General features: G+C 55.4%; 2 protein-coding genes across 6 annotated transcripts; one reads left to right on the forward strand and one right to left on the reverse strand.

The window, feature by feature from the left end:
* Positions 1 to 777: 777 nt before the first annotated feature.
* DDX39A (DExD-box helicase 39A) lies at positions 778 to 9370 on the forward strand. Of its 3 annotated transcripts, XM_052644253.1 has the most exons (11): positions 779 to 922; positions 4882 to 5093; positions 5224 to 5351; positions 6513 to 6605; positions 6968 to 7151; positions 7822 to 7940; positions 8270 to 8401; positions 8497 to 8606; positions 8707 to 8851; positions 8962 to 9109; positions 9220 to 9359. In XM_052644253.1, exons 2-11 carry the CDS (start codon positions 4886 to 4888, stop codon positions 9234 to 9236), a joined length of 1284 nt encoding a protein of 427 aa, XP_052500213.1. In that variant the 5' UTR covers positions 779 to 922; positions 4882 to 4885; the 3' UTR covers positions 9237 to 9359. The 3 variants fall into 3 exon arrangements, with proteins under 3 accessions (XP_052500211.1, XP_052500213.1, XP_052500212.1); XM_052644251.1 differs by having other exon boundaries at positions 778 to 922; positions 8962 to 9370; XM_052644252.1 differs by having other exon boundaries at positions 795 to 922; positions 4885 to 5093; positions 8962 to 9370.
* On the reverse strand, positions 4348 to 27343 carry ADGRE5 (adhesion G protein-coupled receptor E5). Of its 3 annotated transcripts, XM_052644248.1 has the most exons (20): positions 27249 to 27343; positions 22829 to 22879; positions 22491 to 22610; positions 21787 to 21942; positions 18397 to 18528; positions 17712 to 17858; positions 16688 to 16834; positions 16554 to 16600; positions 16345 to 16422; positions 14152 to 14329; positions 13959 to 14066; positions 13342 to 13556; positions 12646 to 12828; positions 11468 to 11659; positions 11008 to 11234; positions 10839 to 10905; positions 10611 to 10702; positions 10353 to 10521; positions 10158 to 10262; positions 4348 to 10070 (listed from the first exon to the last, which is right to left on the reverse strand). In XM_052644248.1, the coding sequence occupies exons 1-20, from the start codon at positions 27286 to 27288 to the stop codon at positions 10041 to 10043; spliced, it is 2484 nt and encodes an 827-aa protein (XP_052500208.1). In that variant the 5' UTR covers positions 27289 to 27343; the 3' UTR covers positions 4348 to 10040. The 3 variants fall into 3 exon arrangements, with proteins under 3 accessions (XP_052500208.1, XP_052500209.1, XP_052500210.1); XM_052644249.1 differs by lacking the exon at positions 18397 to 18528; XM_052644250.1 differs by lacking the exons at positions 17712 to 17858; positions 18397 to 18528.
* Positions 27344 to 27513: the final 170 nt, after the last annotated feature.

The following is a 27513-nucleotide window of genomic DNA, read 5'->3' on the forward strand; positions in this document are numbered from 1 at the left end:
GACTGCAGCCTACCAGGCTCCTCCGTCCATGGGATTTTCCAGGCAACAGTACTGGAGTGGGGTGGCATCGCCTTCTCCGAGTGGAATACTACTCAGGAGTAAAAAAGAAGGAATATTGCTATGTACAGCAATGTGGAAAATCTCCAAACATTTTGTTGAGCAGAAGCCAGACACAAAAGACAATCTTCTGCATGATTCTGTTTGTATGAAATTCAAGAACAGACAAGATTATAGTGATAGAAATAAACACAGTGGTTGCCTGGTTGGGGCAGGAGGGAGGAAAGGGGTGTGGCTGACTTGAGAGGGACACAACAGAACTTTCTGTGGTGATGGAAATGTTCTATAACTGCACCGGGCAATTGTCACTCGGGTATCAATCATCAGAACTCATGGGAACGCTCAACTCAGGGCAGGATAAAAAGGCTGGTATCATTCCAAGCTCCCTAGCCTTCTCAGAACCCTTTCAGAACCTCTACACTGCAGGACCACGTCAAACACTTCTTTCCTCAGCGTAGAGACCATATTTCCTAAGGGCGAGACATTCACCCTAGGCTCACATCACGGCTTCGGTTGCCCGTACTAAATATGGTGGCACACGAGCCGGTTACAACCTCGACCACGTGACGGTACGCTCGCAGACGCCCGCTTCGGTCAGCCCACTCCGGCGCCTACTTTAAGATTGACCAATGAATCGGAGGTATGAGGCACGCCCTTTTCCTTCCTCCACCAATAGCCTCCAGACGCCTTCCGCAGAATCCAATCATCGCTTCCGCCTCTCTTGAATGAAAAGCGAGCGGTCCAGTGAACAGAGCCGCAGTCGGACCCAGGAGGCAGGAAGCGCAACAGCGCGTGTCGGGGCGCGAGAACGGTAACCGGAGCCGGGTGCTCTCTTCGCAGCACGGGGAAGCGAACGAGGAATCAGGTGAGCGGCTGGCCCAGGCGCGGGGCCGCGGTGCGGAGACGTCGGATCGGCGGGCGAGCGGGAGATAGGAGACGCCAGGAGTTGAGGGAAGGAGACCGGGCGCGAGACAGGGGGAGGCGGGGCGGTTGGGGTGGCCGGAGCGCGCGTTGGCGGCCGTTGGGCGTTAGGGCGCATGCGCGAGGGGCAGACCGGCCGTTGGCGCGCGGGTACGGGTCCGCTTCCGGGAGGGGCTGTCATGGCCGCCTGCAGGCTAAACCCCACCTTGGGGCAGAGGCTGCCTGTTCTTGGAAGCCCGAGACGATTTGGGGAGGGGTCAGGAGGCGACGCGGGGGTCTGGGGCCGCGGAGCGCGAAGCCGGAGCTGGTAGACGTGGCGATCTTCAAGATCGAAAGACTCTTCCTCCGTTCTTGCTTTGCGTTTCGGGGGAGTGGATTCGTGGTTCCAGAGATGTAGGGCAAAAAGTGATGTTCCAGTAAGGAACAAAGTCTTAAATGAAAATTCTCTTGGGGGGGGGCACTTCAGGGTGAAAAGGGTACGCGAAAGGCTCTGAGTTGTTACTTAGTCGTCTGTCAGCTTTCAAGTTGATCAGCTCTTGGGGCCTCTGCCACCTTTTCTGGGTGGAGCAAACAGCGCCAAATCCTGTCCTGATCTAATTTGTTTTGATTTTTAGGTTCTGTCTAGCCAGTCCGTAGAAATTTTTGTGTGTCAAGCTTAGTCTGTCATTAAATTTGTCTCCCCATTAAAACAAAAAGAGTTTCTTCGAACTCTTTTATTTTTTGGAATGCGCATCTTTCCGGATTTTAAGCCCAGAGTAGACGACGCTGCGTCTTTTATGTCGAAGGCTCCCCCAGGGGTTGGTCTTTCCCTGTAGGGTGATCCAACCTCTTTTCCCTCTCTAACAGTGCTCCCACCGGGGTTAACCCTCTTTGATTTGGTGTCTGGTTTTCCCTGCTGCTGGTCCCTTAACTTACTCCATCTTCTCTGGAGTAACTTGGTCTTGAGCAAATCCTGATTGAGTCACAACTAAAAACCTAATCAGCGATTTCTTATTGTTCAGCGAATTAAGTATGAATGCTCTGGGCCTAACCAGCTTGGTTTTCTGCCTCTTGCTTCAAGCAGCCAGTTCTTTCCAACCCCTGAAAGGGTTTAGACTAGTGGTTTCTGGACTGCCCTGTGCTGGTGCCTTTTCTTCTCTTTGATGCTTGAAGTGAGCCTTCCTGTTTTCACCAGTAGGAATCCTCAGTACTTGTATCGGATTGCCTCTTTCAAGAATCCCATAAGGATACTTGCTTAGCCCCTAAACTCTGCCTTGAGGCCCCGATTCAGATTCCATTCATTCAGCCATTTGCTCTTGAGTGCTTACTTGTTATGTACTAGGTGCTGTTCTGGGTGCTGGGCTGGCGTGACTGGATGGGGTGTTTTTTTAGTTGGACCCAACTTTGGAATATGCCTTTTTGGAACAACAGAACATCTTCCCTGATGTTCAGTGGGTAAAGAATCTGCCTGCATTGCAGGAGACATAGAGATGGGGGCTTGATCCATGGGTCAGGAACATCCCCTGGAGGAGAAAATGGCAACCCACTCCAGTATTTTTGCCTGAAGAATCCTAAGAACAGAGGAGCCTGGTGGGCTGCAGTCCATGGTGTCAATAAGAGTTGGAGACGACAGAGTGACTAAACACAATGGAAAAAGCCTTTTTGAAACAACAGAGGTCTGAAAAAAGTGGGAAAAGCAAGTTGAAAGGTGCTGAGGCATGTTTGAGGCTCAGCAGCAAGGCCTGTGTGTAAGGGTGACAGGGGCGACAAACTCTGAGTATAGAGGGAGTCAGGTTGTGCTGGGCTTGATAGGCTGTGGTGAAGACTCTGTTGTACTCTGAACACAGTGGGATCCTGTGGAGGGTGTTGAGCAGAGGAGCAGCTTTCTCTGACTTAGCTTTTTTAGGCTCCCTCCAGCAGCTGAGGGGCATTGAGTGGGGAGTGGGAGATGGAAAGCAAGGAGCCCAACAAGGTGGCTTTTGGCATAATCCAGGCAAAGAGGGGACAGTGCCTAAGTGGCTATCAGCTGACAATGGCTAAAACGAACTGAAGTATTCCAGTAAAAAGGAATATTCATCAGCCACAAAAAGGAATGGTGTACTGATACATGGCCACACTGTAGAGGAACCTTGAAAAATTATGTGAGTAAAAGAAGTCAGACAGTCACATGTTGTATGATTCCATTATATGAAATGTTCCAGATAGGCAGATTCACAAAAAGAAAGTAGATTAGTGGTTGCCAAAGTAAGTTGGGGGGGCACAGGATGGTAGCCTAAGGATTCAGTCTTATTGAGATGAGGAAATGTGTGCTAAAGATGATTGTGGCAGCAGTTGAAAGTATTTACGACTGCACAAGAAACCAATAAAATGTGCCTTTTCAACAGTGCCTTGTATGGCATGTGAATGTCTCCATAAAGCTGCTCTATAAAAAGAAAGGTGATGGCGGCCTGAGAGCCAGTGACGTAGCAGGGGTGAGAAGTGGCCTGATTGACCTGCTTGGCTTTATTGGCTGTGGGACAGGAAAAGAGAAAAGACAGAACAGTTCAGAGAACGGAGTTGCCTTTTGTCAGATGCGGGTTGAGGGGAGAGGTTGTCCATAGAAAGGCCGCACGGAGGTGGTTAAGGCCCTGGGGCTGCATACTCACAGAGGATGAGTGGCAAAAGGGCCACAAATTGGGCCTGGGACCATCAACATCCATCTCAGGAAGAGGGACTATTTTTAGCACTTCCACCCCTTCACTGGGCTTCCCTGAGGGCTAAATGGTAAAGAACCCGCCTCCCAATGCGGGAGATGTGGGTTCAGTTCCCGGGTCGGGAAGATCCCCTGGAGGAGGGCATGGCAACCCACTTTAGTATTCTTGCCTGGAAAATCCCATGGACAGAGAAACCTGGCCAGCTACAGTTCATGTGGTTACAAAGAGAAACGACTTAGCAACTAAATGACAGCAGCAACCACCCCCTTGACTGGAGGCTGGGGTGCAACAGGGAGGACAAAAGTATTCTCATGTTTGGGTCCCTTGTAGCCTGCACCCACTAGGTGCTCTGTGTGTCTGAATTAAATGAAGCCAGGAAGTGATCGCACTTTGTATTAATTCTTTTTACCATCTTGGCTGTATTCTTACTGGCTCCAGGCCCAATGGGAGGTCTTTTCATGAGAGCACTTAATTATTCCCTTGTGCAAACCACAAATAGCAGGAGCAGCTGGGGCTGGGTAGACACTGGCGAGCTCACAAGCTCCCATCTCTCCAGCATCCTGGCAGTTGCATCTCCAGGCTCAGGGTGGGGTCCTTGGGGAGTGAAGGGGGAGGGGAGTCCTTGAGACTAGGTGGTCTGAGGCTATTCAGTAGAGCTGAGACCTTGAAGCTGAGAAGGAGGCATTTATTTGTTCAGAGACCAGAAGTAATTCAGCAGAGTCATGCCTGTGGGGCTGGGTGACCTGAGCTGGGGTTAGAGGCCCAGTGAGTGTCAGCAGCCAAATGAGGCTGGGGGTGGCATGGAATGGGGTGGGCAGGGGCCAGTGAGGGAGGTTGCGAGTGGAAAGGAATTGGGGTTTCACTTGGTACACCTGTGGTTGTGTCCCGAAGGGTCCCAGGGAGAGGTGAGGCAGCTCGGTGGAGGGTGGTGGAGAGGTGGGCACAACAGTTGGAAGCTGGGAAGTGCCACATAGCTGGAGTAGTGGGACCTGCTGTTGGAGTCAGTGGCAGAGGTGAGTTAGAGAGAGATGGGAGAATGAGGTCCCGTCTTGGCTTCAGTGGCCAGGTGGCCAGACCTGACCCCAGGACCTCACCCGCCTCAGACTTGTGTCAGCAGCTCGCAGCTTCTGTGCAGTCGGCTCCCTCTTCCCCCTCACTCTGGGAATTTTCCTGCCTGCGTCAGTCACCGTTGTTGCTTCTCTGAGCCCTGTTCCCCCTCTTCTGTTCTCAGTAGCATGGCGGAACAGGATGTGGAAAACGAGCTTCTGGATTATGAGGAAGATGAAGAGCCCCAGGCACCTCCAGAGAGCGCTCCACCTCCCCCCAAGAAAGACGTTAAGGGTTCCTATGTTTCCATCCACAGCTCTGGCTTCCGGGACTTTCTGTTGAAGCCGGAGCTCCTGAGGGCCATAGTGGACTGTGGCTTTGAGCATCCATCAGAGGGTACGCATCCCTGGGTCCTCCCTTCCTCGGCTCTCCTCTCACTACTTCGGCGTGGTCCCCTCAGGTGAGGGGCCTGCACGGAGAGAGCGTCCGCCTGGTTTCTGATAGCTCATGTGCTCTCTTCCCTCAGTCCAGCACGAGTGTATTCCGCAAGCCATCCTGGGCATGGACATCTTGTGCCAGGCCAAATCAGGGATGGGCAAGACAGCGGTTTTTGTGTTGGCCACTCTGCAGCAGATTGAGCCCGTCAACGGACAGGTGGGTGGACACCCTCCCTGCTAGGCCCCAGCTTCCTGATGCAGCAGGAATCATGGGTCCTCTTGTTAAAAATCCTTGTTCCTGCATCCTCTGTGGACTTTTAAAAAAATTAAGTACGGTACTTAGTTCTACTGGAATAGGAGATGGCAACACACTCTAGTATTCTTGTTTGGAAAATCTCATGAACAGAGGAACCTCATAGGCTACAGTCCATGGCGTCGCGAAGAGTCAGATGCAAGTGAGCAACTTAGCACACACACACTTAGTTGTTAACCAATATCACCCCAAAAATGACAAGCGAAGAGGAAAAACTGAGACGTGCCCGGTCTGACCACCCGGCAAGATGGCTGTTGCTTCCACATGTGCTTTTCTGGATCGTGCACATACAGGAAGGTGTTCTTACACTGAACACAGTTTTGTTACTGCTTTTATTGCCGACAGGACACAGTTGTCTTCTCATGCTTGAATGTTGTAGTTCACTATTTCGAGGGGGTAATTGAGGTGCGTGCAGGTGTTCTGTTCCTGACATGCTGGGGCACACCTCCGTGGGTGGTGTGGGTGCCTGCACCCTTGTTACTGACCTTAGGGTGGGTGGTCTCGGAGGGCAGGGTTTCATGGGACACCGTGGTATGGTCTCAGTCCTTGGCACTGTGGGCCAGGAAGGTGTGGTAGCCTCCCCCCGGTGGTCATAGGCCAGCCAGAGGGCAGGCTCGGGAAGCTGTTAGCATGGAGCTGTTAGCTAGGTGTCTCCCTGGCCTAGGGGGACACACCTGAGTAGCTATAAGGAGACGTAGGGAGGGCTTTCCTGGTGGCTCCAGTGCAGGAGATGCAGGTTCAGTCCCTGGGTTAGGAAGATCCCTTAGAGGAGGAAATGGCAACCATGGACAGAGGAGCCTGATGGGCTACAGTCCATTGGGTCGAAGAGTCAGATGTGACTGAGGGAGTAAACAGAAACAACAAACAGTAAGTCTTATCACCTGCTAGGGAAAAAAACAAGATACAGGGAGTGAGCAGCAGCTGATAGACTGGGAGAAGATGGGGCCACGTGGACTGGACCTTCCAGTGGCCCAAAGGGGTGGGGGCTGCCAGGGGACCAGCACCAGGGTGGGCTCTGGCCAGGGGAGGACTTCGGACATTGCCTTGAGGGTCTCTGCCCCACAGGTGACGGTCCTGGTGATGTGCCACACTCGAGAGCTTGCCTTCCAGATCAGCAAGGAGTATGAGCGCTTCTCCAAATACATGCCCAGCGTCAAGGTGAGTCCCCAGGCCGAGTGAGGCATCACGTGGCCCTCTGTAGCCTTGCTGGCCACGGCGCTGGCCCATCCGGCATTAACCAGGCTTGGCTGCAGCGGCTGCCTTTGAGGTCTGTGGTGGTTTAAGCTCCTTAAAAGCCTGATGAATTATGAATGGCCCCCAGAGGCCTGTGCCAGTCTCAGTCCTGGGGCTGCTTTTCAGTGGAGCTGGGGCCAGGCTCAGGCCTCTCCTGTACCCAGGCACCAGGTCTGGGGGTGTCGGTGGGAGCTTCTCAGGGTTGTGAACTGAGTGGCCGCAGTCACAAGAGTTGGGTGTGAGCTTTTGGCCACTAGATGGTTGACAGCAGCTTTCTGCCCGCATAGGTGTCTGTGTTCTTTGGGGGCCTGTCCATCAAGAAGGATGAGGAGGTGTTGAAGAGGAACTGTCCCCACGTGGTGGTGGGGACGCCGGGCCGGATCCTGGCACTTGTGCGCAATAGGAGCCTCAACCTGAAGAATGTGAAGCACTTCGTGTTGGATGAGTGCGACAAGATGCTGGAGCAGCTGGGTGAGTGTCTGCGCTGGGTCTGCGGGCTGTGGAGGCCCCTTGCAGCATCCCCCAGACTTCAGAGCCAGGCCCTGAGAGGGCAGGCCAGAGGTTTTCCCAGAGTTGGGTTGTGTGGGTGGCTGGCAGTCAGGTCTCCTGGAAACAGATTTGCGGGCAAATCCTGGCATTTGGCAGAGTGAACTGCGGCTTCTGAGCTAGATCTTGGAGTGGGACCACATGGCCCAAGATAAGCCGTGTCTGGGCACATGTCCATGTTAGCCGAGGACCGTGGCCTTGCTGCCTGCTGGTTTAGCTCTAGGCCCCCGCCTGCACTCAGGGAGCCCTGACAGGGCTGGTGGGAACTGGGGCTTGTGCCTGGGAGGCGGCTGCAGCTCTCACTCCAGCGGCTGTCTCTGCCTCAGGCTCCCCACCCTGAAGCGTGGCTGGAGGCGCGCTGGCACGGCTGCTCCGCTCTGGCAGCGTGTAAGTGGATTGCCGCTCCTCCCGCGCCTGTGCTTATTACCCTAAGTCCGGACCCTCAGGCACCTGGGGTTCCCTCCTCCGGCCAGTCTGCGCTCACACCACCCTTGTCATGGGGCCAGCGGCTCCCTGGCACAGGTTGGGAGGGACTGGATCCGGTCTTGGGTGGGGGTCATGGTCTGGCAGGCGCTCATGCCCCATTTCTTGCCAGATATGCGGCGGGACGTGCAGGAAATCTTCCGCCTGACCCCCCACGAGAAGCAGTGCATGATGTTCAGCGCCACCTTGAGCAAGGAGATCCGACCCGTGTGCAGGAAGTTCATGCAAGATGTGAGTAATGGCGGAGAGCTCAGTGCGGTAGCTTCGGCCTCCGAGGGTGCAGGCTCTTGCCGCTCCCCAACATCCACGCTGCCCTCATGGCACAAGCATGCTGGAAGGCCGGCGGAGCCTCTTCCTCTCTTGTCAAACTGGGAGCTGAGAGCTTGGTCTACACCTGGACCAGGCTGGACCTTAGATCCAGCTATTGGGAGACAAGTATTGGGGGTACAGAGGCCTCTTGGAAGTATTGCAGCCACGGAGTCGCTTTTGGAAGGTTCTGGGCAGGCAGAAGGTCCAGAAGTAAGCCCCGCCTGGCTCTACCTGCTCTCCTCCCTGCACAGCCCATGGAGGTGTTTGTGGACGACGAGACCAAGCTCACGCTGCACGGGCTACAGCAGTACTACGTGAAACTCAAGGACAGTGAGAAGAACCGCAAGCTCTTCGACCTCCTGGATGTGTTGGAGTTTAACCAGGTGATGCTTCTGCACTCCCGTGGCCTGTGCTGGGGTTCTCGGCCTGGGGGAGGGATTCTGGCCCTGACCCAGGTCTGCCCCTCCCTCCTTCACAGGTTGTGATCTTTGTGAAGTCAGTGCAGCGCTGCATGGCCTTGGCCCAGCTCCTGGTGGAACAGAACTTCCCAGCTATTGCCATCCACAGGGGCATGGCTCAGGAGGAGCGGTGAGTGCAGGCCACTCTCAGCCCCTGGAAGGCCCTGTGGAGGGGATGCCACCCAGGGTCCCCGTATCTGATGGCCACCCCTTGTTCCTCTCGCACCTAGCCTGTCGCGCTATCAGCAGTTCAAGGACTTCCAGCGGCGGATCCTGGTGGCCACCAATCTGTTCGGCCGAGGGATGGACATTGAGCGCGTCAACATCGTCTTCAATTATGACATGCCTGAGGACTCGGACACCTACCTCCACCGTGTGAGTGGCCCCCAGGGTTGTCCCTTCCCTCCTGCCCCTTTCTCAGGGTTGGTGTTGGATGGGGACATCTGTCTGTTCTCAGCCTGACCCTTGCTCCTGTCTCCCTGCAGGTGGCCCGTGCGGGTCGCTTCGGTACCAAAGGCCTGGCCGTTACTTTCGTGTCTGACGAGAACGATGCCAAAATCCTCAATGATGTCCAGGACCGGTTTGAAGTGAACGTGGCAGAGCTTCCAGAAGAAATTGACATCTCCACATACAGTAAGTGGCTCAGACAGGGCTGGGGTGCCGGGGTGGGGGGACAGTGGTGGGGCCTATCCTCACCGCCCCCTCCTCACTGGCTTCCCCCGTCCCCCGTGTGTGTCTCACAGTTGAGCAGAGCCGGTAACCACATGCCCTGACGACCAGAGCCACTCTGCTTCCCACGTGCTGCTGCTTCAAGTGCTCTTTCTAGGCAACACTGGGCCTTTCATTTTACTGTTTAAAAGTGTAGATTTGTGCAAAAATACATTTTTATTATGGAAGTCTGGCTCCCACAGTGTCTGTTTTTGTCAGCTCACTGCATTTCACGGACACCAGGGGCCCACGGCCTGGTCAGTGAGCCTCTGGCCAGCAAGACATGCCACCTTCTGTGTCAACATGAGATTTAATTCTTGAAGTGTCAACACTGAACGGCTTATACAGATTAAAAAAAAGAAACAATGTCCACAGCCTTCACATCAGTTTGAACCCTCTGCCCTGGGGCAGATGGGCCTTAGTACCATGAGCCTTGTTCGGCAAGGGGCTGAGAAGGGCTCTGCCCCTCTCCCACCCAGCCTCAGTCTTAGCTTACCCTAGAAGCAAAGTCTCAGCACCTTGGCCTCTTCTTCTGTAGCAAAGACAGATGACAGGAAAGGGCCAGGTTGGGCACGAGTCCTCATTCTTTCCGGGCCTCGTGTACTTGAGGGAGCTGCCCCTACCCTGGGTGCTGACCGGGGTGGAGCTGAGAGGCAGCAGGAAGTAGGTCCGACCCTCCACCCTTGCTGGGTGTTCAGGGGTTCGGTACCAGACGGTGGCTGTCACCCTCCTCTCCGTGGTGCGTGCGGGGCCCGAGGCAGGAGGGAGCAGAGCAGAGAGGGAGGAGAGGAGGTCGTCTGTGTGTGCAAAAGCTGCTGAGGCCACAGGAGCTGCTGGTTTGGCCAGAACTGCGTCTTCACATGCCAGACTCTGAGGGCCTGAGGGCCTGGAGAGAGGAGCGCCGCGTCAGAACGGAGCCCAGAGACCCAGGGGGCTTCTGTCCTGCACCCCGTACCCCAGGCTCAGCCCTTACCTGAGTCTGATTGTGGCTAGAGCCAGACGCAGAGGTGGTTGTGGCGAACTCGGAGTACCTGTTCCCAGCAACCATGCAGGCCCACTTGCGGTACTCCTCTCTCACCTGTAGGGCACAGGGGCCAGGTCAGGGGAGGATGGGCCCCAGGACAGGAGGAGGGGCCCGGCACCGCCCTCAGCCTGGCCTGCGGCCCACCTTCTTGTTAAGGAGGCAGTACAGCACGAAGAGGAAGAAGCCCTGCAGGCAGTTGAGGATGCTGAAGATGTAGGACAGCACCCAGCTCTCTGGGTCGAAGAGGAGCAGGCCGAACACCCAGGTGCAGCCCAACACGAAGAGCTGGGCGATGGCCGTGATGGTCAGCACCCTGCGGGGAGGCGGCCAGTTGCAGCTGGGGGCCCCACCTCACGCACCCACCTCTTCTGTCGGCCCCCCTCCCTGCCTCTGTCTTCTCACCTGACTTTCTTTAATTTCTTTATGTCAGGGTTGATTTCAGAAAACTTCTGAGTGAGTTTCCAGACAGTAATCACAAAGATGATAGCATTGCCCTGGGCAGGAAGCAAAGAATTCAGATTAGGGGGTATCTTTCGAACTCGCAGGGAGAAAGCTGGTACAGGGGCTCAGTGTGGAGCTGAGTGCTTCAGATTTTCACGGGTGTGGGGTGGGGCGAGGTGAGACAGTTACCAAAACGATGAAGGTCACAGGTCCCACAAAGCTCCAGAGGAAGCCACCCTCGAAATTCAACCAGCAGCTGGGCAAGAAGGGAGGGTCTGGTCAGCACCCAGTAAGTCCAGAGGGGAGCAACGGCTCCGTGCAACCCCCAAGCCCTGGCCTTCCCACCACCTCCGCTCACAATTTCTCGCGGCCATAGCCCTTGCTGTAGGCGCCTGCCGAGATGCCCACGATGATCAAGGGCACGCCGTAACCGATCAGGCAGAGCCAGAGCTTTCTCAGGCCTTGGCCCTGGAACACGCGCACCACGAGGAAGTAGAGCTCCACGCCCTCGAGGCTCATCCAGCAGAAGGCGGCTAGGAAGCAGTAGTGCAGCAGCACGGCCACCAGGCGGCAGCGCGTCCCCACCTGCGGGGCGAGGGCGGAGGGGCGGGGCGAGGGCGGAGGGGCGGGGCGGTGATGTCAGCGGTGGGCGGGTCCGGGACTGGACGCAGAAGCAGTGAATGGGCAGGGCCATATGCTTCCGCTGAGGGGAGGCCGACCACCCCACCCAGCTGGAGTAGGCGGAGCTATCCCACTCCCGGCCCTCGCAGGTCTAGCGCCCAGGTGCGAGTGGGGCGCTCCACGGGGCGGGGCCTCACCTCGCCGCCTTCGTTCTCGATGCCCGCCAGGAAGATGGCGGAGCCCACGAAGAGGCAGATGCAGAGGTGCAGGTGCACCGTGGTGCGCGAGCCCTGGATGGGCCGCACCAGCAGGAAGGTGAGGATGCACAGCAGCAGGCAGGCCAGCGACAGCGCCAGTCCCACCTTGGTGATCAAGGCCAGCTTCGGGTCCTAGATCAGGACGGGCGGGCGGGACTCCATCAGCACCCTGAGGCCCTCCTGCCCTCCTTGTGGGCCCCACCACCCACCCACACCCACCTGGGACCTGGCCTGCAGGACTCTGATCAGGTGGCTCATCTCCCTCCACCTCCTCTACCATCAACATCTGAATAAACCTACCATGTCTCTCACCCTATATACCACCACCGCCGCACCCATGTGTGCAGCAGGTATCCCCAGTTCCTCTGGATGAGTGCCCCACTACACACCCAGACCGTTCTCCTTAGACGGTCCCCCGTGTATCCTCAATGGCTGCAACCTTCTTTCCCTACACTGATGAGCCCACCTCTCTGACCCTCATCTCCATCTCATCTCTTGCCCCTCCGACACCTCGCTGCAACTATGAGCTCATCAAAACCCACATTTGTGTCCTTCCTGGACCTTGGGCCTGGACCACCAGCCTCCCCTACTCTGCCTGACCCATTCCAGGTATTCACATGGCCCAGTGTATCTATGGATCCCTCAGGAGCTCTTAGCAATATTTAACAACTTGATGGAGGTTCCCCAGTGGCTCAGTGGTAAAGAATCCACCTGCCAACCCACTAGGAGATGCTGATTTGATCTCTGGGTCAGGAACATCCCCCGGAAGAGGAAAAGGCAACCCACTCTAGTATTCTTGCCAGGAGAATCTCATGGATAGAGGAGCCTGGCGGTCTACAGTCTGTGGGGTCACGAAAGAACTGGACACAACTTAATGACTGAACAATTTGCTGGGGGCGGGCCATCAGAGGGGCACTGGCTGCAGTAAGGCCCGTGGCGCCAGGCCACTCTCTCTAGTTGCTGAGTCATGTGCAGGTCTAGGGGTCCCAAGCAAGGGGCTGCATCTGGTCTGTGCAACCATGCAGAACCTTTTGGACCATTCCACTGAAACCAGCTGCCTGTCCCGCCTGAGCCAGCCGTGCCACAGTGGGTTTCTGAGGATGGCCCCGTCTGCTCACCTCCACGTCATAGTGGGCCATGAGGATGGCAAAGCTGCTTAGGTGGCTGCACTGGCAGGTGATGCTTCCGTTGCCGCTGCCCATCTTCCAGCAGCCCGAGGTGGCCCAGGACCCGTTCCCGTTGCCGTCATTCTTCCAGAAGGCACAGATCAGCTCCTGCCGTGGCTTGAGCTCAGGCTGTTCCTAGGGAGAGGTGTCATAGAAGTTAGCCTGGAACCCTCTCGTGGGTACTGGGCTTGGGTGGACCCCAAAGAGGACTGTGTGTGCCAGGCCAGGGGACCTGGGAGTGAACTGGGGAGACAGAAATCCCTGTCCTTCTGGGCTGACATTCTAGTGGGGGAGACAGACAGAAAATAATACACCTAATAAATAAGTAAACTAGATAGTGTGTTAGCAGGTGCTGAATGCGAAAGAGAAGAGCAAAGGGGAAAGGTGGGGTGTGATTACAGATTGTAATTTAAACAGGTCCAGGAAGGCCTAGAAGAGTAGGTGACATGTGAACGAGTTGACAGGTTAAGGACTGAATCGTGGCGGAAAGGTGTCCCAGGCAGAGGGCACGTGTCAAGGCCCTGAGGCACGTGTAAGGAAGCAGCCTAGTGGGTGGGGGTGGGGGAACAAAAGCTGCTAAGAGACCACAGGGACCTTGGCTATGGGGTGAGCAGTGTGGCTGGCTGCCCTCCCCACCCCAGGACTCACATGGAGGGTGAAGGCAAAGGAGACATTGGAGTCGAGTTTCTCAGTGTTGGTGTTGCTCAGAAAGACAGAGCTGACCGCTGAGAGAAGCGTGACCTTGGCACCTCGGACAGGACTCTCGTAGGTCTCTTTCAGCTTCTCCAAGTCCAGTTTCAAAGAGGCGTTGGCCAGCAATTTTTTCATGTTCTGACTGGAGAGGATGCCCACCACGGAGGGGCCTAGGGGACAGACATGCTGGCTCCCTTCTGCTCTGCTTGCTTCCGTGCCCCATCCTTCCTCTGAAGATGTCTAATTCATGCTCGCCCGTCTGCCATGATGCCCAGAGTCCCGCCCCAAGGCTCGGTTTCCTGTGGCTGCATATTCTGAAGCTGTATTGTTCAGTCCCTCAGGCATGTCCGACTCTTTGCGACCCCATGGACTGCAGCACGCCAGGCTTCCCCGTCCTTCACCATCTTCTGGAGCTTGCTCAAACTCACACCCATTGAGTCAGTGATGCCATCCAACCATCTCATCCTCTGTCGCCCCCTTTCCTCTTTCCCTCAATCTTTCCTGTATCCTAGCCATATCCTAGCTTCTCCCTCCCTTTCCCTGGAGTGCCTGCTCTGGGTGCCTGCCATTACCTGACTCCCCGGCTGCAGCTGCCACAGCCCAGTCCAGCAGTATCCGTGCATGGCTCTGGCCCACGGTGACGTTTCCTTTCCCCTGCTCCTGGACCACCAGGGACAGCTCTGAGAAGAGAGGGTACAGTGATCGGGGGCTCTGGGTGTGGGAGGGGGTCCTGGGGGGCTGGGGTGGAGCAGGACGTGGTCTCACCTGTGCCATCATCCGAACGGTAGGTGAAGGAGCCTTTAGGTATGGCTCTGGCCAGGGTCCTCAGGGTCTCTTCGAGGCCTGAGAGCAGGTGAGTGGCTGTGACGTGCTTGGAAGACTGACCCAGTGACTCCAGGTCTCCTGAGTTTTTCAACAGGTCATCCACTGACCCGACGAGGTCCTGAGGGTGACGAGTGACAGCTCCTGGGTTACTGCACCACAAGGGCTGCCTGACGGACCCTGGTTTCTCGCCTCCCCTCACTCCACCCCCACAACTGGAGAACCCCCTGGGTTGCTTGGGGGACAGAACCAGGGGAATCATCAAGACACAGCAGTAGCCAGAAGATGAGTAAGGGGATTGAGCATGTGCCTGCGTGCACGTATTACAACAGCAACATTATAACAGCAACAGTGCTTAACATCACGCACTGGCTTTACGTCAGGCCCTGTTCTAAAGTCTGCGGCTTTTCTGGTGGCTCAGTGGTAAAGAACCCACGTGCCAATGCAGGAGACACGGATTCCGTCCCTGGGTCAGGAAGATTCCCCTGAGAAGGCAATGGCTACCCACTTCAGGATTCTTGCCTGGAGAATCCCACAGACAGAGGAGCCTGGCAGGCTACAGTCCATGGGGTCGCAAAGAGTTGGATATGACTGAGCATGCATGCAGGCACTTTGTAAGTCTGCAATGCCCGGAACAGTTGCCCTGAGCCCCAGATGTCACTTGAAATATGGCTCCACGTTGAAATGATAATAGTTTTAATCTATGGGGTTAAATGCAATTTTCACATTAATTTCACTTGTTTACTTCTTTTTTAAACAATTAATTTTTTAATTGAAGGATAATTGCTTTATAGAATTTTGTTGTTCTCTAGCAAACCTCAACATGAATCAGCCATAGGTATACATATATCCCCTCGCTTTTGAACCTCCCTATCTCCCTACACATCCCACCCCTCTAGGTTGATACAGAGCCTGTTTGAGTTTCTCTGTGTCTGCTTCTCCATGGCTACCCTACCGTTTTTCTAGATTCCGTACATGTTAATATACAATATGTATCTTTCTCTTTCTGACTTACTTTATTCTGTATAATAGGCTCTAGTTTCATCCACCTCATTAGAACTGACTCAAATGCGCTCCTTTTTATGGCTGAGTAATATTCCATTGTGCATATGTACCACAGCTTATCCATTCATCTGTCAATGGACATCTAGGTTGCTTCCGTGTTCTAGCTATTGTAAACAGTGCTGCAATGAACAATGGGATACATGTGCCTTTTTCAGTTTTGGTTTCCTCAGGGTATACGCCTAGGGGTGGAATTGCTAGGTCATATGGTGGTTTTATTCCTAGTTTTTTAAGGAATCTCCATACCATCTTCCATAGTGGCTGTATCAATTTACATTCCCACCAAAAGTGCAAGAGGGTTCCCTTTTCTCCACACTCTCTCCAGCATTTATACTTCTACTCTTTAAATTTATTCTTTACCTTTATATTTTAAAAATGCAGCTACTGGAAAAATTCAAATGACATAAAGGGCTCACATATTTTTCTTTTAAAAAATTTATTATTATCATCTTTTTAGAGGCTCAATATTTCTACCAGGCCAAGCACATATGACATATAGTATTTATATTGTATGCCAGGCACTCTTCTTTGAGACTCACTCCTATTAGTTCATTTAAACCTTTTCCCCAACTGGATGAAGCAGGTATAATTTATGAAGTGAGGCAACTGAGGCTCAGAGAGGGGGAGTCACTTGCCTGAGGTCACAAAGCAAGAACTGGCAGTGGGTGGGATGAGGGGTATTTGAACTCTGTGGCCTTGCTCCAAAGGTGAATTCTCAACTGCTCCCATTCCACTGACATTATATTCCTCTCAAACGTGTGTGTGTGTGTGTGTGTGTGTGTGTGTGTGTGTGTGTGTGCTTCCCTGGTGGATCAGTGGTAAAGAATCCACATGCTAACGCAGAAGACACGGCTTGGGTCAGGAAGATCCCCTGGAGAAGGAAATGGCAACCCGTTCCAGTCTTCTTGCCTGGAGAATTCCAGGGACAGAGGAGCCTAGAGGGACTGAGCACCTAAATAACAGCAATCTGTGACTTTTGTATACAGATGTATCCGTTTGACCAGAGGCCTCTGCTTGGGCATCTGCACTCACACTGAAACATCCTCCAGCCACCCCCCACTGTCCTGCCCTTACCTGCATGGATTTCTTGGCCGTGGCTGGTTTGAAGTCTCTGCTCATTTTCTGGACTCTTTCAAAGAAGGCAGAGAGTCTCTGGAGAGAGGGGAAAGGTGGGGAAGTCAGAGAGTTTCATCCTGGGTGGGGGAGCTTCGGGGAAAATGAGTGACCAGGGTGAGCTGGTTGGAGGGATTTTTTTGCTGCTGGTCCCCACTGGGGCCACTCACCTGGCTCTTGATTCCAGGGGGAGCCGTCCAGGCAGGGAAGGAGATCTCTGCAGGGGACAGGGCAGCAGTTCATTAGCTGCGGCAGTGTCTGTGTTTGCTGTGGGCGGGGCCTGGGGTCAGGGCAGGACAGGTACCTTCGCAGATGGTGATATTTTGCTTATCCTGGAATCCAGGTCTAGGCACCCAGGCTTGGCGGCAGTGGCATGTGTATGAACCCACAGTGTTAACGCAGACGGTGGAGTTGTGACACCGATGCTGCCCGGAGCTGCACTCGTCCTTATCTGGGGACAAGAAAGAGGAGCTCAGGCTCTGCCCCAGCCCTGTGAGGCCCCTGTCCTCAAGCTCTGCCCCAGCCCTGTGAGGCCCCTGTCCTCCTTGGGCCCCTCTTTTTCCCATATTAGTCCCCCAGGAGGTGACACCACCCGGTGTCCACACATCCTCGAGTAGCGAACACTAAGCTTATTTATGGGAAGCGTGCAGAGTTCTGACACACAGCAGATGAGCCCCGCACAGGTAGGCAAGTTGTGAAAATACTGAAGTATCTTTTCTAGTGATTAGAAAAGACCCTGATTCGGCAAGAGGAGAAGGGGACGACAGAGGATGACATCACCTACTCAATGGACATGAGTTTGAGCAAACTCCGGGTGATAGTGAAGGACAACCTGGGGTGCTGCAGTCCATGGGCTGGCAAAGAGTCCGACAGGACTTAGCAACTAAACAACAGTTAGCTGCTGCCTAGAGTCCCTGGGAGCTTCCCCCTTCGTACCCCAGCTCCTTCTCCAGGACCCCCCAGGTCTTACATTTAATTAACACATTAATCACATTTAATTAACAAGAATAAATGCCTCGCATAGCAGGACACCTCCAGCATTCATTCTGTTTGGTTTGTGTGGGTGCCACTGAATATGTGATCAGATGTTCTGAGTGTGGGCTCCCAGGTGGCTCAGTGGTAAAGGTGCTGTCTGCCAGTGCAGGAGCCCCAGGAGGTGTGGGTTTAATCCCTGGGTCGGGAAGATCCCCTGGAAGAGCAAATGGTAACCCACTGCAGTATTCTTGCTGGGATAATGCCATGGACTATAGTCCATGGGGTCGCAAAGAGTCGGACAAGACGACTTGAGCATGCACGCACACCAAGAGTGTAGCATCTGAGCTCCGAACCTTCACAGACAGTGTTGTTTGGGCCGTTGGGGGATCCAGCAATAGGCTTCCAGCCGGGGCGGCAGCGGCACGCATAGCTGCCCACGGAGTTGAGGCAGTGGGTGGAGCTGTGGCATGGCTTTTTCCCCGAGGTGCATTCATTCACATCTGAGGACAAAGCCAGAGGGTCAGCGTCACCGCCACTTCCGCTTCTCACTGCCCGGTACCAAGAACCCCACTGCGACTTCACGTGCCAGCACCTGGTGACCTTCAACTGGACTCTTAAAACACCTGTAAGATGGGCGTGGTAGGGGCCATGGTCCTCAGTTTATAGGCAGAAAAACTAGGAGTGAAATTGAGTCACAGGAGCTGGACTTCCAGACCAAGGGTTCTTGCCTCCGGGGCCCTGGACCAAGGTTCCCCTTCTAGGAACCGGAAGTGAGAGCTTCCTCTGCTCGAATGAGACAGATGCGGAAGGGGTGAGGTCTGGGAGATGTTCACAGAGCCAAGTTTGAGGCCCGAAGTCTCTGCTGTCTCCCTGGTCTGTGGTGGGACCATTCGGGGAGGCGATCCTCAGGCAGGGCCCTGGCAGACCCTTGTCGTCACAAGAACCTGAGTCTCTTCTCTGCTGCTTGGGCTCCGGGAACTGCCTGGGCTCCTTCCCTCGCTCCAGGCCCGCCTCACCCTTTCTTGCTGAGGTCTCTACCTGTGCAATGCCTCGGGTCCTCTGGGTTGAACTCCAAGCCGGGTGGGCACTGGCAGGTGTAGCTGCCCTCGGTATTGATGCAGACGCTGCGGCCTTTACAGACTCGGGGTCTGTGCTGACATTCGTCCACGTCTGCAAGGGGAAGGAGAGCGTGATGGATACCTGCTGCTGTGGACAGCCTTCGGGCCTGGAGTTTGGCCACGTTTTCTGGTATAGAAGGATCCAGAAGGGCCCACTCTCTCTTCCCTGGTGAGTGGGGGCCTTTCCTCATTCACATGGAGGCATCCTATGGTGAGCATGGTGGCCCAGATGTTCTGTTGTCCAGATGTGGCCAGAAGTGGCCCAGTCCTCCCCGTCTGCCAGCTCTGGCTCCCTCAGCCTCCTGGGAAGCTCCCAGCTTGGATAGGAACATAACAGCTGCCTGTGTCCCAGTCTGAGGATTGGACGAAGGACTGGGTGGGCCTTCCTGGGAGCTGAGCGCAGCTGCGTTCCCTCGGCAGGGCCCATCTCGGCTCCTAGTGATGGACTTTGTCCTGACTCCCCCAGGGCGAGTGCTGCCATCTGAGTTCTCCCTGGATCCTGCGGACTCCAGCAAGACAGCACTCTCCTGTCCTTGCTAACTCTGAGGCTCCAGCTCCATGAAGATGGACCAAGATCCACCCCTGAGTCAGGCAGCTCAAGGACAATGTTTTGGGGCAGTGGCATGGAAAATGAGAATAACAGGAAAAGGTCAGGGACACCCAGGCAGTGGGCACCAGGCTGTGCTCGACAGTGGGGCTGATGTCTGGGCAGGCAGCTTTGGGGCTATGAAGGCACCTTTTTCTGATTCCCATGAAGGCTTCCCACAGACTGACAGGAAGTGGTAAGAATCCATATCTGAGCGAAGTTCACAATGAGCAAAGGCTGGGTGGCTGAAGCAGGGAGCAGGTGCCCTTGGGTGAAGGGTGGCAGGTGTTTCTGCCATCTTGGCACTTGGCCTCCCACTAGAGACGCAGGCCTGTGCATCCTGCTGGGTGGGGCTCAGCCTCCACCTTCTGTCCCCACGTGGTCTGGGTCACTGTGGGGCCCGGATTGGTCTCCTCAGTAAAGGGTCAGGCCAGGGGCAGTGGTCTTCGACGACGTCTCATCATCTGGTCCAGATGGAAGCCTCTTTGTTCAACTGGCTCTTGCAGCGGGTTGGGGGTTGATGTCACCCTGGGACACCCCTGACACAACATCCTCCCAGGCCTCGGTCATCAGAGCTGCCTCAGGTCTATGACCTGGAATTACTGGGGAGGGTCAGGGTGGAGCCTTGGGTGGGGTGGGGAAATAGATGGAGGCTGAGAAGCTGAGATGTGGGGTCAGGGTGACAGAAGGCGTCTTCTCCAGGCAGCTTGCTGGGCCAGGGGCATGGCCAGCCAGGGACACTGGGCTGTTCCTTGAATCTCCTCCTTCAGTATTTCTAGACAGGTCCCCAGAGTCCACCACGACCCAGGGTGTCAGAGGCCCCAGTGGGGGCAGGTCTCCTCTCAGCAGTCATTAACAATGGCAAGAGGACAGATATGGCTCTGGGACACACGGTGCTGTGACCACACTGAGTACCTTGAATGTCACCCCTCCTTTGTTTTATGCAAATAAGATGCCACATGACAGTGGGGTGGACGTTCTGAACATTCAGAAGAGCCCCTCTGCAGAGGTTCTGAGCCTTGGTGTTCAGACAGGGCTCGGAGACCAGGCAGATGCGCAGGACAGCCCTCTGACGCCGGAGAAACTGAGACAAGGAAGCCAGGGAGCAGCCCAGGTCTTCTGCCCATAGCAGACCCCACGGCCTGGACACGGATGGACACGTGCTCAGGTGCAGCAAAGGCTGCAATGCTGAAACGGGGGTGCACAGACAGTCCAGCTGAGCCCACCAGAGAGCTAGGTCTTCAGGCGGCAGGCCTTAGTCCCAGTCAGTAGGCTGCGCTCCGCCTGGCACCCTTCTTGAGCCCCTTGGAGGTCCCTCTCCCAACTCACTCTTGCTCATGCATGTCTCTAGAGGAACTCGCAACAGTGGGTGGGCGGCACACCAGTCCAGGCATACTGAGTGGGATCCATGTCCGCCATGTACTGTTGTGCAGGCTGATCACTGCACAAGGGTATCCAGCCAAGGAGGCAGGTGAAAACCAGCTCACACTCCATTCCCCAAACACACGGTTCAGTGAGACGACAGGGAACTCTTCCCTATTCATGTGAAGGCTCTGGCCAGGCCACATGTTTCAAGCACAACATCCACCCACAGAGGACCCTGTGAACCAGCAGAGACCCCACAGATGCAGGACCCCTCTTTCCTCCCACCAGGGAGGCTCTGCCGCCCTCTATCTGCAGGGCAGGAGGGAAGGGGCTGGGACCAAGGTTGCGGGCTCTTCTCTGGGCAGCAGAGGGGGTCAAAGGACTCTCCTCAGAGTCCTCTGGATCCTGGGCTCAGCCCCCTTCTCACCTCCCACCCTCCCTCTCCCCCCCTCCCCATCCTCTGTATTCAGGTCTAACCATCTCCGTGGAGCCCTCTCTGGAGTCCCGTCTGCCCACTGCTGGTCTCCTCTGCCCCTTCCCCTGCCTATCTTCTCCCACTGGAAAGGGGGCAGAGCCTAGTGCTGTGTGGAGGCCAGGCTCCTCCTGGGTCCCTGGTGAGGGAGTGGACAGGACAGCTGCTCCTGAGCACCCACCCTGGGGCACAGCCCCCAGGGATGCCCATCCCGGAGAGGGTGAGTTAGATCATGATGACCATAATTTAAAATGCCAACGGCCCTCACTGTTTTGTGCTTTGTCATTCTTCTTCTTATTATTTATAGCCCAGCAACTCTATGAGGTAAGCACCATTGTCACCCCCTTTTTACAGATGGGTAAACTGAGGGACAGAGCAGTGAAGTAACTTGTCCAAGATCACACAGTTAGTAAAAGGCAAAGCTACTTTTGTTGTTATCTGTAAAAGATACTCGTTTGGTTTGTTTGTTTAAAGCATAAACTCATAATTATATTATCACATCTCACATGTTAATGACTTCTTTTTTTTTTGGCTGAGCTGCACAGCATGTGGGATCTTAGTTCCCTGGCCAAGGATTGAACCCATGTCCCATCTATTGCAAGGTGGATTCTTAACCACTGGACCACCAGGGAGGTCCCAAACAGTGATTTCTGAATCAGTATCCTGGTTAGTGTCACACACAGAGAGATCAGGGGACGAAGCCAGGACCTGGGTCCCTGCTTCATCATGCCACCCTGCCTCTCTGTGCAAGCGGCACAGGCATAGGTACACCTGTCCCAACGCAGACCTGGGTGCCACCCCTGAAACCAGGATGCTGCAGGAAGGGCTCAGCATCTGAGGCCCCAGACCTCAAGGACGAGAGGCGGGAAACGCAGCCTCATTCTTACCTCGACATGTGTTCTCACTCTCATTCCGGAAGACCGCTGGCCCAGAAACAGGCTCATAGCCTGGGCTGCACGTGCAATAGTAGTCCCCTTCTGTGTTCTGGCAGCTTGCTGAGCCTCCACAGTCCAACGGTGAGGGCGGGCCACACTCGTTGATGTCTGGAGCACAACAGGGCAAAGGGTCACCGCCCAAAGGCACGAGTTTGGTCAGTGCAGAGATCCCCAACCCCTACCTGACTCCCCAGCTTTGGGCCTGAAGTTTAATCACTATCTTTTTAGAAAGAATTAGACTCTCAGGCCATACTGCTGAGACTGGGCTGTGGCTGGAGCAAGCCATTCCTGAAGCTTGTGCAATCAGCTCTGTTCTTCTTGGCCCTCTGGCTGTCACCCTGGATTTAGACACAGTGGGAAGTGCTGAACTGGGCTGTGGGTAGAAGCCCTGTGTCCCCCTCCTCAGTCCTGAAAGGACAAACTGAGGCACAGACTCCAGACTCCTGGAGACCCAGCTGCCCTCTCTCCAGGAAGCCATGTGTATTCATGTCTCATTTCTCCATCTTCATATCTTTTCCTTTCTCTTTTTTTCTGTCCTTGATGTTGGACCTGAGGACAAAGGCTGAGGCCCCCAACCAACACCCATGTCCCCCAGAAACACTGGACTGTACCCCACAATCTCTGCATGTCACGCCATCACCCCCAAGCCACTGTACCGTCACAACTCTCCAAGGGGTCGGTGAAGATCTCCCCAGAAGAAGAAATGAATCCTGGAGCACAGCGGCAGGCAGTGCCATTGACACATGAGGAGTTTGGAGGGCACCACAGAGCGCAGGCTGTGGGGATGGAGACCTTGGTCAGAAGGTGAGGGCTGAGCCAGGGGCTGGGGACAGGGACAAGATCAACTCCACGAGATGGGGTGCTGGGGAGGCGTGACCCTGGCCTTCCCCCTGTAACCGGTTTGTGTCCTGCTTGGGCTGAGGGGTGCGGGCGGAAGTCTAGGGCCCCTTCCCCAGGCTCCAGCTATGGACCACGTTGCTCCCAGCAGACTCACCCTTGCTGTTCTGGGATCCAACTTCCGACAGAGTCAGCAAGAAGCACAACACTGGAACAGAGAGGGCGGGGCGTCAGAGGGGCCACCGAGCAGGGAAGGGCAGATGCAGTCCCCAGAGTAATGCAAGTGAGGAAGAGGGGGCTCTCGGCCCCTCCCAGGCTTGGGCTCTGTCTCTGTCCGTTGCTCAAGGAGAAAGTGGGTACGTGGCATCTGCCTGCGAATGAACACCCACGGCCAGGGGATCTGCCACCTGTCACCTGGAGGTGGGTTTCAGAAACTGAGGGATGGCAAGCTTCCCTGGTGGCTCATGATAAAGAATCCACCTGCCAGTGCTGGAGACATGGGTTCAATCCCTGGTCTGGGAAGATCCCACGTGCCACCACTACGGAAGGCCGAGGACCCTCAAGCCTGTGCTCCACGGCAAGAGAAGTCGCCACAGTGAGAAGCCCAGAAACCACAGCCAGAGAGCAGTTCCCGTGAGCCACCACTAGGGAAAGCCTGTACCCAGCAACAGGCTAAGCACAGCCAGAGAGAAAGAAAGAAACTGAGGGATGAGGAAGAGTCCTAAGCACCGAGGGGTCCCAGCTCCCGGGGACCTGTGTGGGCAGCAGCTCAGTAATCAGACTGGAGCCAGGTGGCCCCAGGTCTCATCCTGGACTGCGGTCAGGCAACCTCATCTCTCAGAGCCTCAGCTTCCCCTTCTGCGGAGTGGGGATGATGACAGGACCCATTTGCTAGAGTACTGTGAGAATTAAGCCTGCAAATATCGCCCGGTGCATCAGAGTGTACTGTCATCAACGTTTCTTTTCTTTAAGTTATATTGGAGTATAGTTGATTTATAGCGTTGGGTTAATTTCAGGTGAACAGCAAAGTGATTCGGTTATACGTGTACATATATTCATTCTGTTTTCAGATTCTTTTCCCATAGAGGTTATCACAGAATGTTGAGTAGAGTTCCCTGAGTAATGTTTCTTTATGTAAGGAGGGGGCTGGATGAGGCAGTTTTCTCAGATTCCACCCCCAACCCTGAATTAAGATCCTCCAGCTCCCATACCCTTCCTCAGGGACACAGTTCACCCACCCCACACCCGTGTCGGTCAGTCCTGATGGCTGTCTTGGGACCCAGTGGCGATATTTCACCTTGGACTCCCCCTGCCCCAACACCAGCGCACAGGAAGATGCTGTGGGTTCACACTGGGGATGTTGCTGGAAGGGGGTCCTCTCTGGCTGTACTTACCACCCAGGGGCACCCCACTCTCAGGGCCTCTTCAAGTCATCAGGGCCTTCAGAGATGGGGATCTCTTTATGATTCCCCAAAGAGAGAGAGAGAGACAAGCAGACATGGGGAGAAAATAGAGATGAGAGAGAGGGAGGAAGAGAGAGATGGAGACAGAGAGATGAGGAGAGACAGATGGAGAGAAAGACAAAGGCAGAAGTTCAGGCAGTGATAGAGAGAGATGGCCAGTCCTAAAGGAAGTCAACCTTGCATACTCGTTGGAAGGACTGAAGCTGAAGCTCCAGTAACTTTGGCCACTTGAGGGGAAGAGCCGACTCATCAGAAAAGACCCTGCTGCTGGGAAAGACTGAGTGCAGGAGAAGGGGGTGACGGAGGATGAGATGGTTAGATAGCATCACCAACTCAATGAATATGGATTTGAGCAAACTCCGGGAGACTGTGGAGGACAGAGGAACCTGGCATGCTACAGTCCATGGGGTCGCAAAGCGTGCGACACGACTTAGTGGCTGTGCCACGAGAGAGAGACAGACAGAGAAATAGGGAATTCAGCAAGAGAGAAACAGATTGGAGATTGAGAGCGAGACAGGCAAACAATTAGGAGGCGGGGAATGGAAACAAAGGGGGAGGGAGGAGGAGGACAGTGCAGCCGCAGCGGCAAGCATGGAGGGCCTGGGGGAGGCACCCAGTCCCTGCCCACCTGGGAATGCTGTAGGAGGCAGCACAGACCCCCAACAATCCAGGGAGACCCAGAAGGGGGCAGTGGGCGGACGGATGGGGGCAGGAGGAAGGGCAGGAGTGAGTCACTTCCTGGGCCAAGGGAAAGCATGACTCACAGCTTGTTGCCCCTGGAGGGAGCTTCCAGGGGAATTCTGGGGTCTGTCATCGTGAGCACCGCTTGAAGGGCTGTGAGGGGTCAGCAGACCGGAGGGTCCCCTGGCCACTCAGTCCCTAAGTCCAAACTTGATACCCTCAGGTTGGCAGTGGGCATGGAGTCCCTCCCAGAAGCCCTCTCAGCAAGGGTAAACCGAGGTTGGAATGCCCTTCCCCTTCCTCGTTTGAGGATTTCTCTCGTCCTCCTCTCTGGTCACAGGGCTTGGCTAGCTCCCCCCCTCAGCTGGGACTCAGTTCCTCTTTGCAGGACAGCCCCAAAATTACTGCCGTCCCCCCCCCACCCCACCACCGCAGCAAGATGCAGCCTGGGCTGATTCGTCCCCATTTCCCAACTTCCTGCTCACAACTGCCCTGTTTGTGTCCATTCTGCAGGTGGAATTGAGGCCTGGAGCCCAGAAAAGGCTCAGGAAGAATCTGGTGAACAGAGGAGCTTGGGAAAGTTGGAACTGGGGCTTCCCTGGCGGTTCAGTGATAAAGAATATACCCGCCAGTGCAGGAGACATGGTTTTGATCCCCGAACTGGGAAGATCCCACATGATGAGGAGCAACTAAGTGCGCCACAACTACTGAGCTTGTGCCCTAGAGCCCGGGAGGTACCATTACTGAGCCCGCGTGCCTCTAAGAGCGGCCACTGCAATGAGAAAACCGTGTACCGCAACAAGACAGTAGCCTCGCTGACAGCGACTAGAGAAAAGTCCTCGCGGCAGTGAGGACCCAGCAGAGCCAAAAACAAATAAAAAACAGTGACAACACTTAAAAAGGTGGAATGGGGTCAGGCTTCCCAGACCCCATTTCCCAGCGTGGGGGTGGGACAGCTCTTCTGAGCCCCATGCCCTCCGCCAGGGCGGGGTTGGGCTCTGCTCCCCCACCACAGAGGCTCCCAGGCCACGATTTCTCCATCTGGGTCCTTGGAAGTCACCCAAACAGGAGCTGGGAGAGGAGCTGCTGGTCATCTGCGCCCAGTCCCATCTGGTTCGCATTCCCCCTGGTGAGCCCTGAGGGGTTAGATTCCTGGGGTGGGGGCAGGGCAGGCATCCTCATTTTCCTCCTCCTCCTCAGACCCTCTAGTCTCCCCCAAGACCCGCCAGTGAAATAATAGCATGCGTGTGCTCAGTTGCTTCAGCTGTGTCTGACTCTTTTCAACCCTTATGGACTGTAGCCCACCGGGCTCCTCTGTCCATGGGATTCTCCAGGCAAGAATACTGGAGTAGGTTGCCATGCCCTCCTGCAGGGAATCTTCCTGACCCAGGGATCCAACCCATGTCTCCTGCATCGCAGGTGGATTCTTTACCGCTGAGCCAATAAAAATATTGTTTACTTAATTCTTCCTGTGAACCAGGAATAGTTTGCTTTGGAACTCACTTAACACAGCCCAATAAGGTGAAGATCGGTCTTACTCCATTTTACAGATGTGCAAAGTGAGGCTCAGAGGCAGTGAGATTCAGCTCCAGTGACACACCGCTCCCCCCCTCCATCAGGTGTGACCCACACAGACTCCTCTTTCTAGCTTCCCTGCCTGGGAGCCACTGAGCTTATGCCTGCCAACCTGGGCCAGCACGGGGAATCCCGTCCCAGGGCGACCTGGGAAGCCCTGGTTGGTACCCCAAGTGCCATTTCTTCATTCTCTTTGTTGTTTGGTTGCTTAGGCAACCAGCTGCCCAGATAACCGTTAGAGCCACCCTGGGTGGGGCGGGAAGGGAGGCCCTGGGGAAGTCACAGCAAAAGTTCAAACCTGCCACCAGCGCCGGTAAAATCTTTTCCACCCACCTGCAGCTGAATCCCAGCTGGATCCGGGGGAGCAAGAATGAGGGTCTCTGGGGCTGATTTTGCCACTGAGACAGTGTGGGACATGTTGGGCGTACCCTCACCTGGCAGTGAAGAGGTCCCGCCCCCCAGTCCTCTAGCCCCCCAGCATCTCCCTACAACCCGTGTTAAGAGCCGCCACCTGTGTGTGTGTGTGTGAAAGGGAGACCGAGAGGGTCTCAGCACTCCCTTTTTGCCCCTCCTCCTTTCCCAAACCTGTCTCCCACTTTGGGAGCAGTTCAGAGGGCTCAGCGATTTCTCTGGGAGACAGGGACAGGCTCTAGAAAATGCCGGAGGATCCTGCCACGGTGTGGGGGTGCCTGGCCCGGCCCCAGGCCCCCTCAGCACCCGCCCCCACGCCCGGCCATGTGGCTCGCTTCCAGGCTGGCCCCAGAACTGCCAGCTGCACCTCGCATTTCTCCAGGGAAAAGAGGGTGCGGGCGCTCCCTGGCCGCTTGCCCTCACCCCTCAGGGCCCCAGAGCGCTCACCGAGAAAGAGAAGAAAGGGGCCACCGTGGGGGCCTCCCATGGTCCGAGCTGCCGCAGGGGAAGCAGGAGACGGGGCAGGGCTGTTTCTGTCGCCGAGCTGGGCAGCTGTGCAAGCTTTCCCAAGGCCCGCCTGGCCTTTATAAAGGGGGGCGGGGGAGCAGCCGCGAGCCCAGGGCCCTCCCCGGAACTGGCGGGGCAGCTGGAAGCCAACAGGAAAGTGGAGCGAAAACACAGACCCAGGGGCGCCGCCCGCGCGCGCGCGCGC

The sequence above is a fragment of the Budorcas taxicolor genome, chromosome 7 (genome assembly GCF_023091745.1).
Source record: "Budorcas taxicolor isolate Tak-1 chromosome 7, Takin1.1, whole genome shotgun sequence".
In the NCBI taxonomy this organism is placed as follows: Eukaryota; Metazoa; Chordata; class Mammalia; order Artiodactyla; family Bovidae; genus Budorcas; species Budorcas taxicolor.

Excerpts from the sequence above, each read along its gene's own strand:
- DDX39A (XM_052644251.1), top strand. The coding sequence starts at position 4,886 with ATGGCGGAACAGGATGTGGAAAACGAGCTTCTGGATTATGAGGAAGAT. Across the intron at positions 5,352-6,512 it reads TTGAGCCCGTCAACGGACAG|GTGACGGTCCTGGTGATGTG; the intron begins GTGGGTGGACAC and ends TCTGCCCCACAG. Across the intron at positions 7,941-8,269 it reads GCAGGAAGTTCATGCAAGAT|CCCATGGAGGTGTTTGTGGA; the intron begins GTGAGTAATGGC and ends CTCCCTGCACAG.
- ADGRE5 (XM_052644248.1), bottom strand. The coding sequence starts at position 27,288 with ATGGGAGGCCCCCACGGTGGCCCCTTTCTTCTCTTTCTCG. Across the intron at positions 22,611-22,828 it reads TGGATCCCAGAACAGCAAGG|CCTGCGCTCTGTGGTGCCCT; the intron begins GTGAGTCTGCTG and ends CCATCCCCACAG. Across the intron at positions 14,067-14,151 it reads CCGTTCGGATGATGGCACAG|AGCTGTCCCTGGTGGTCCAG; the intron begins GTGAGACCACGT and ends CTCTCTTCTCAG.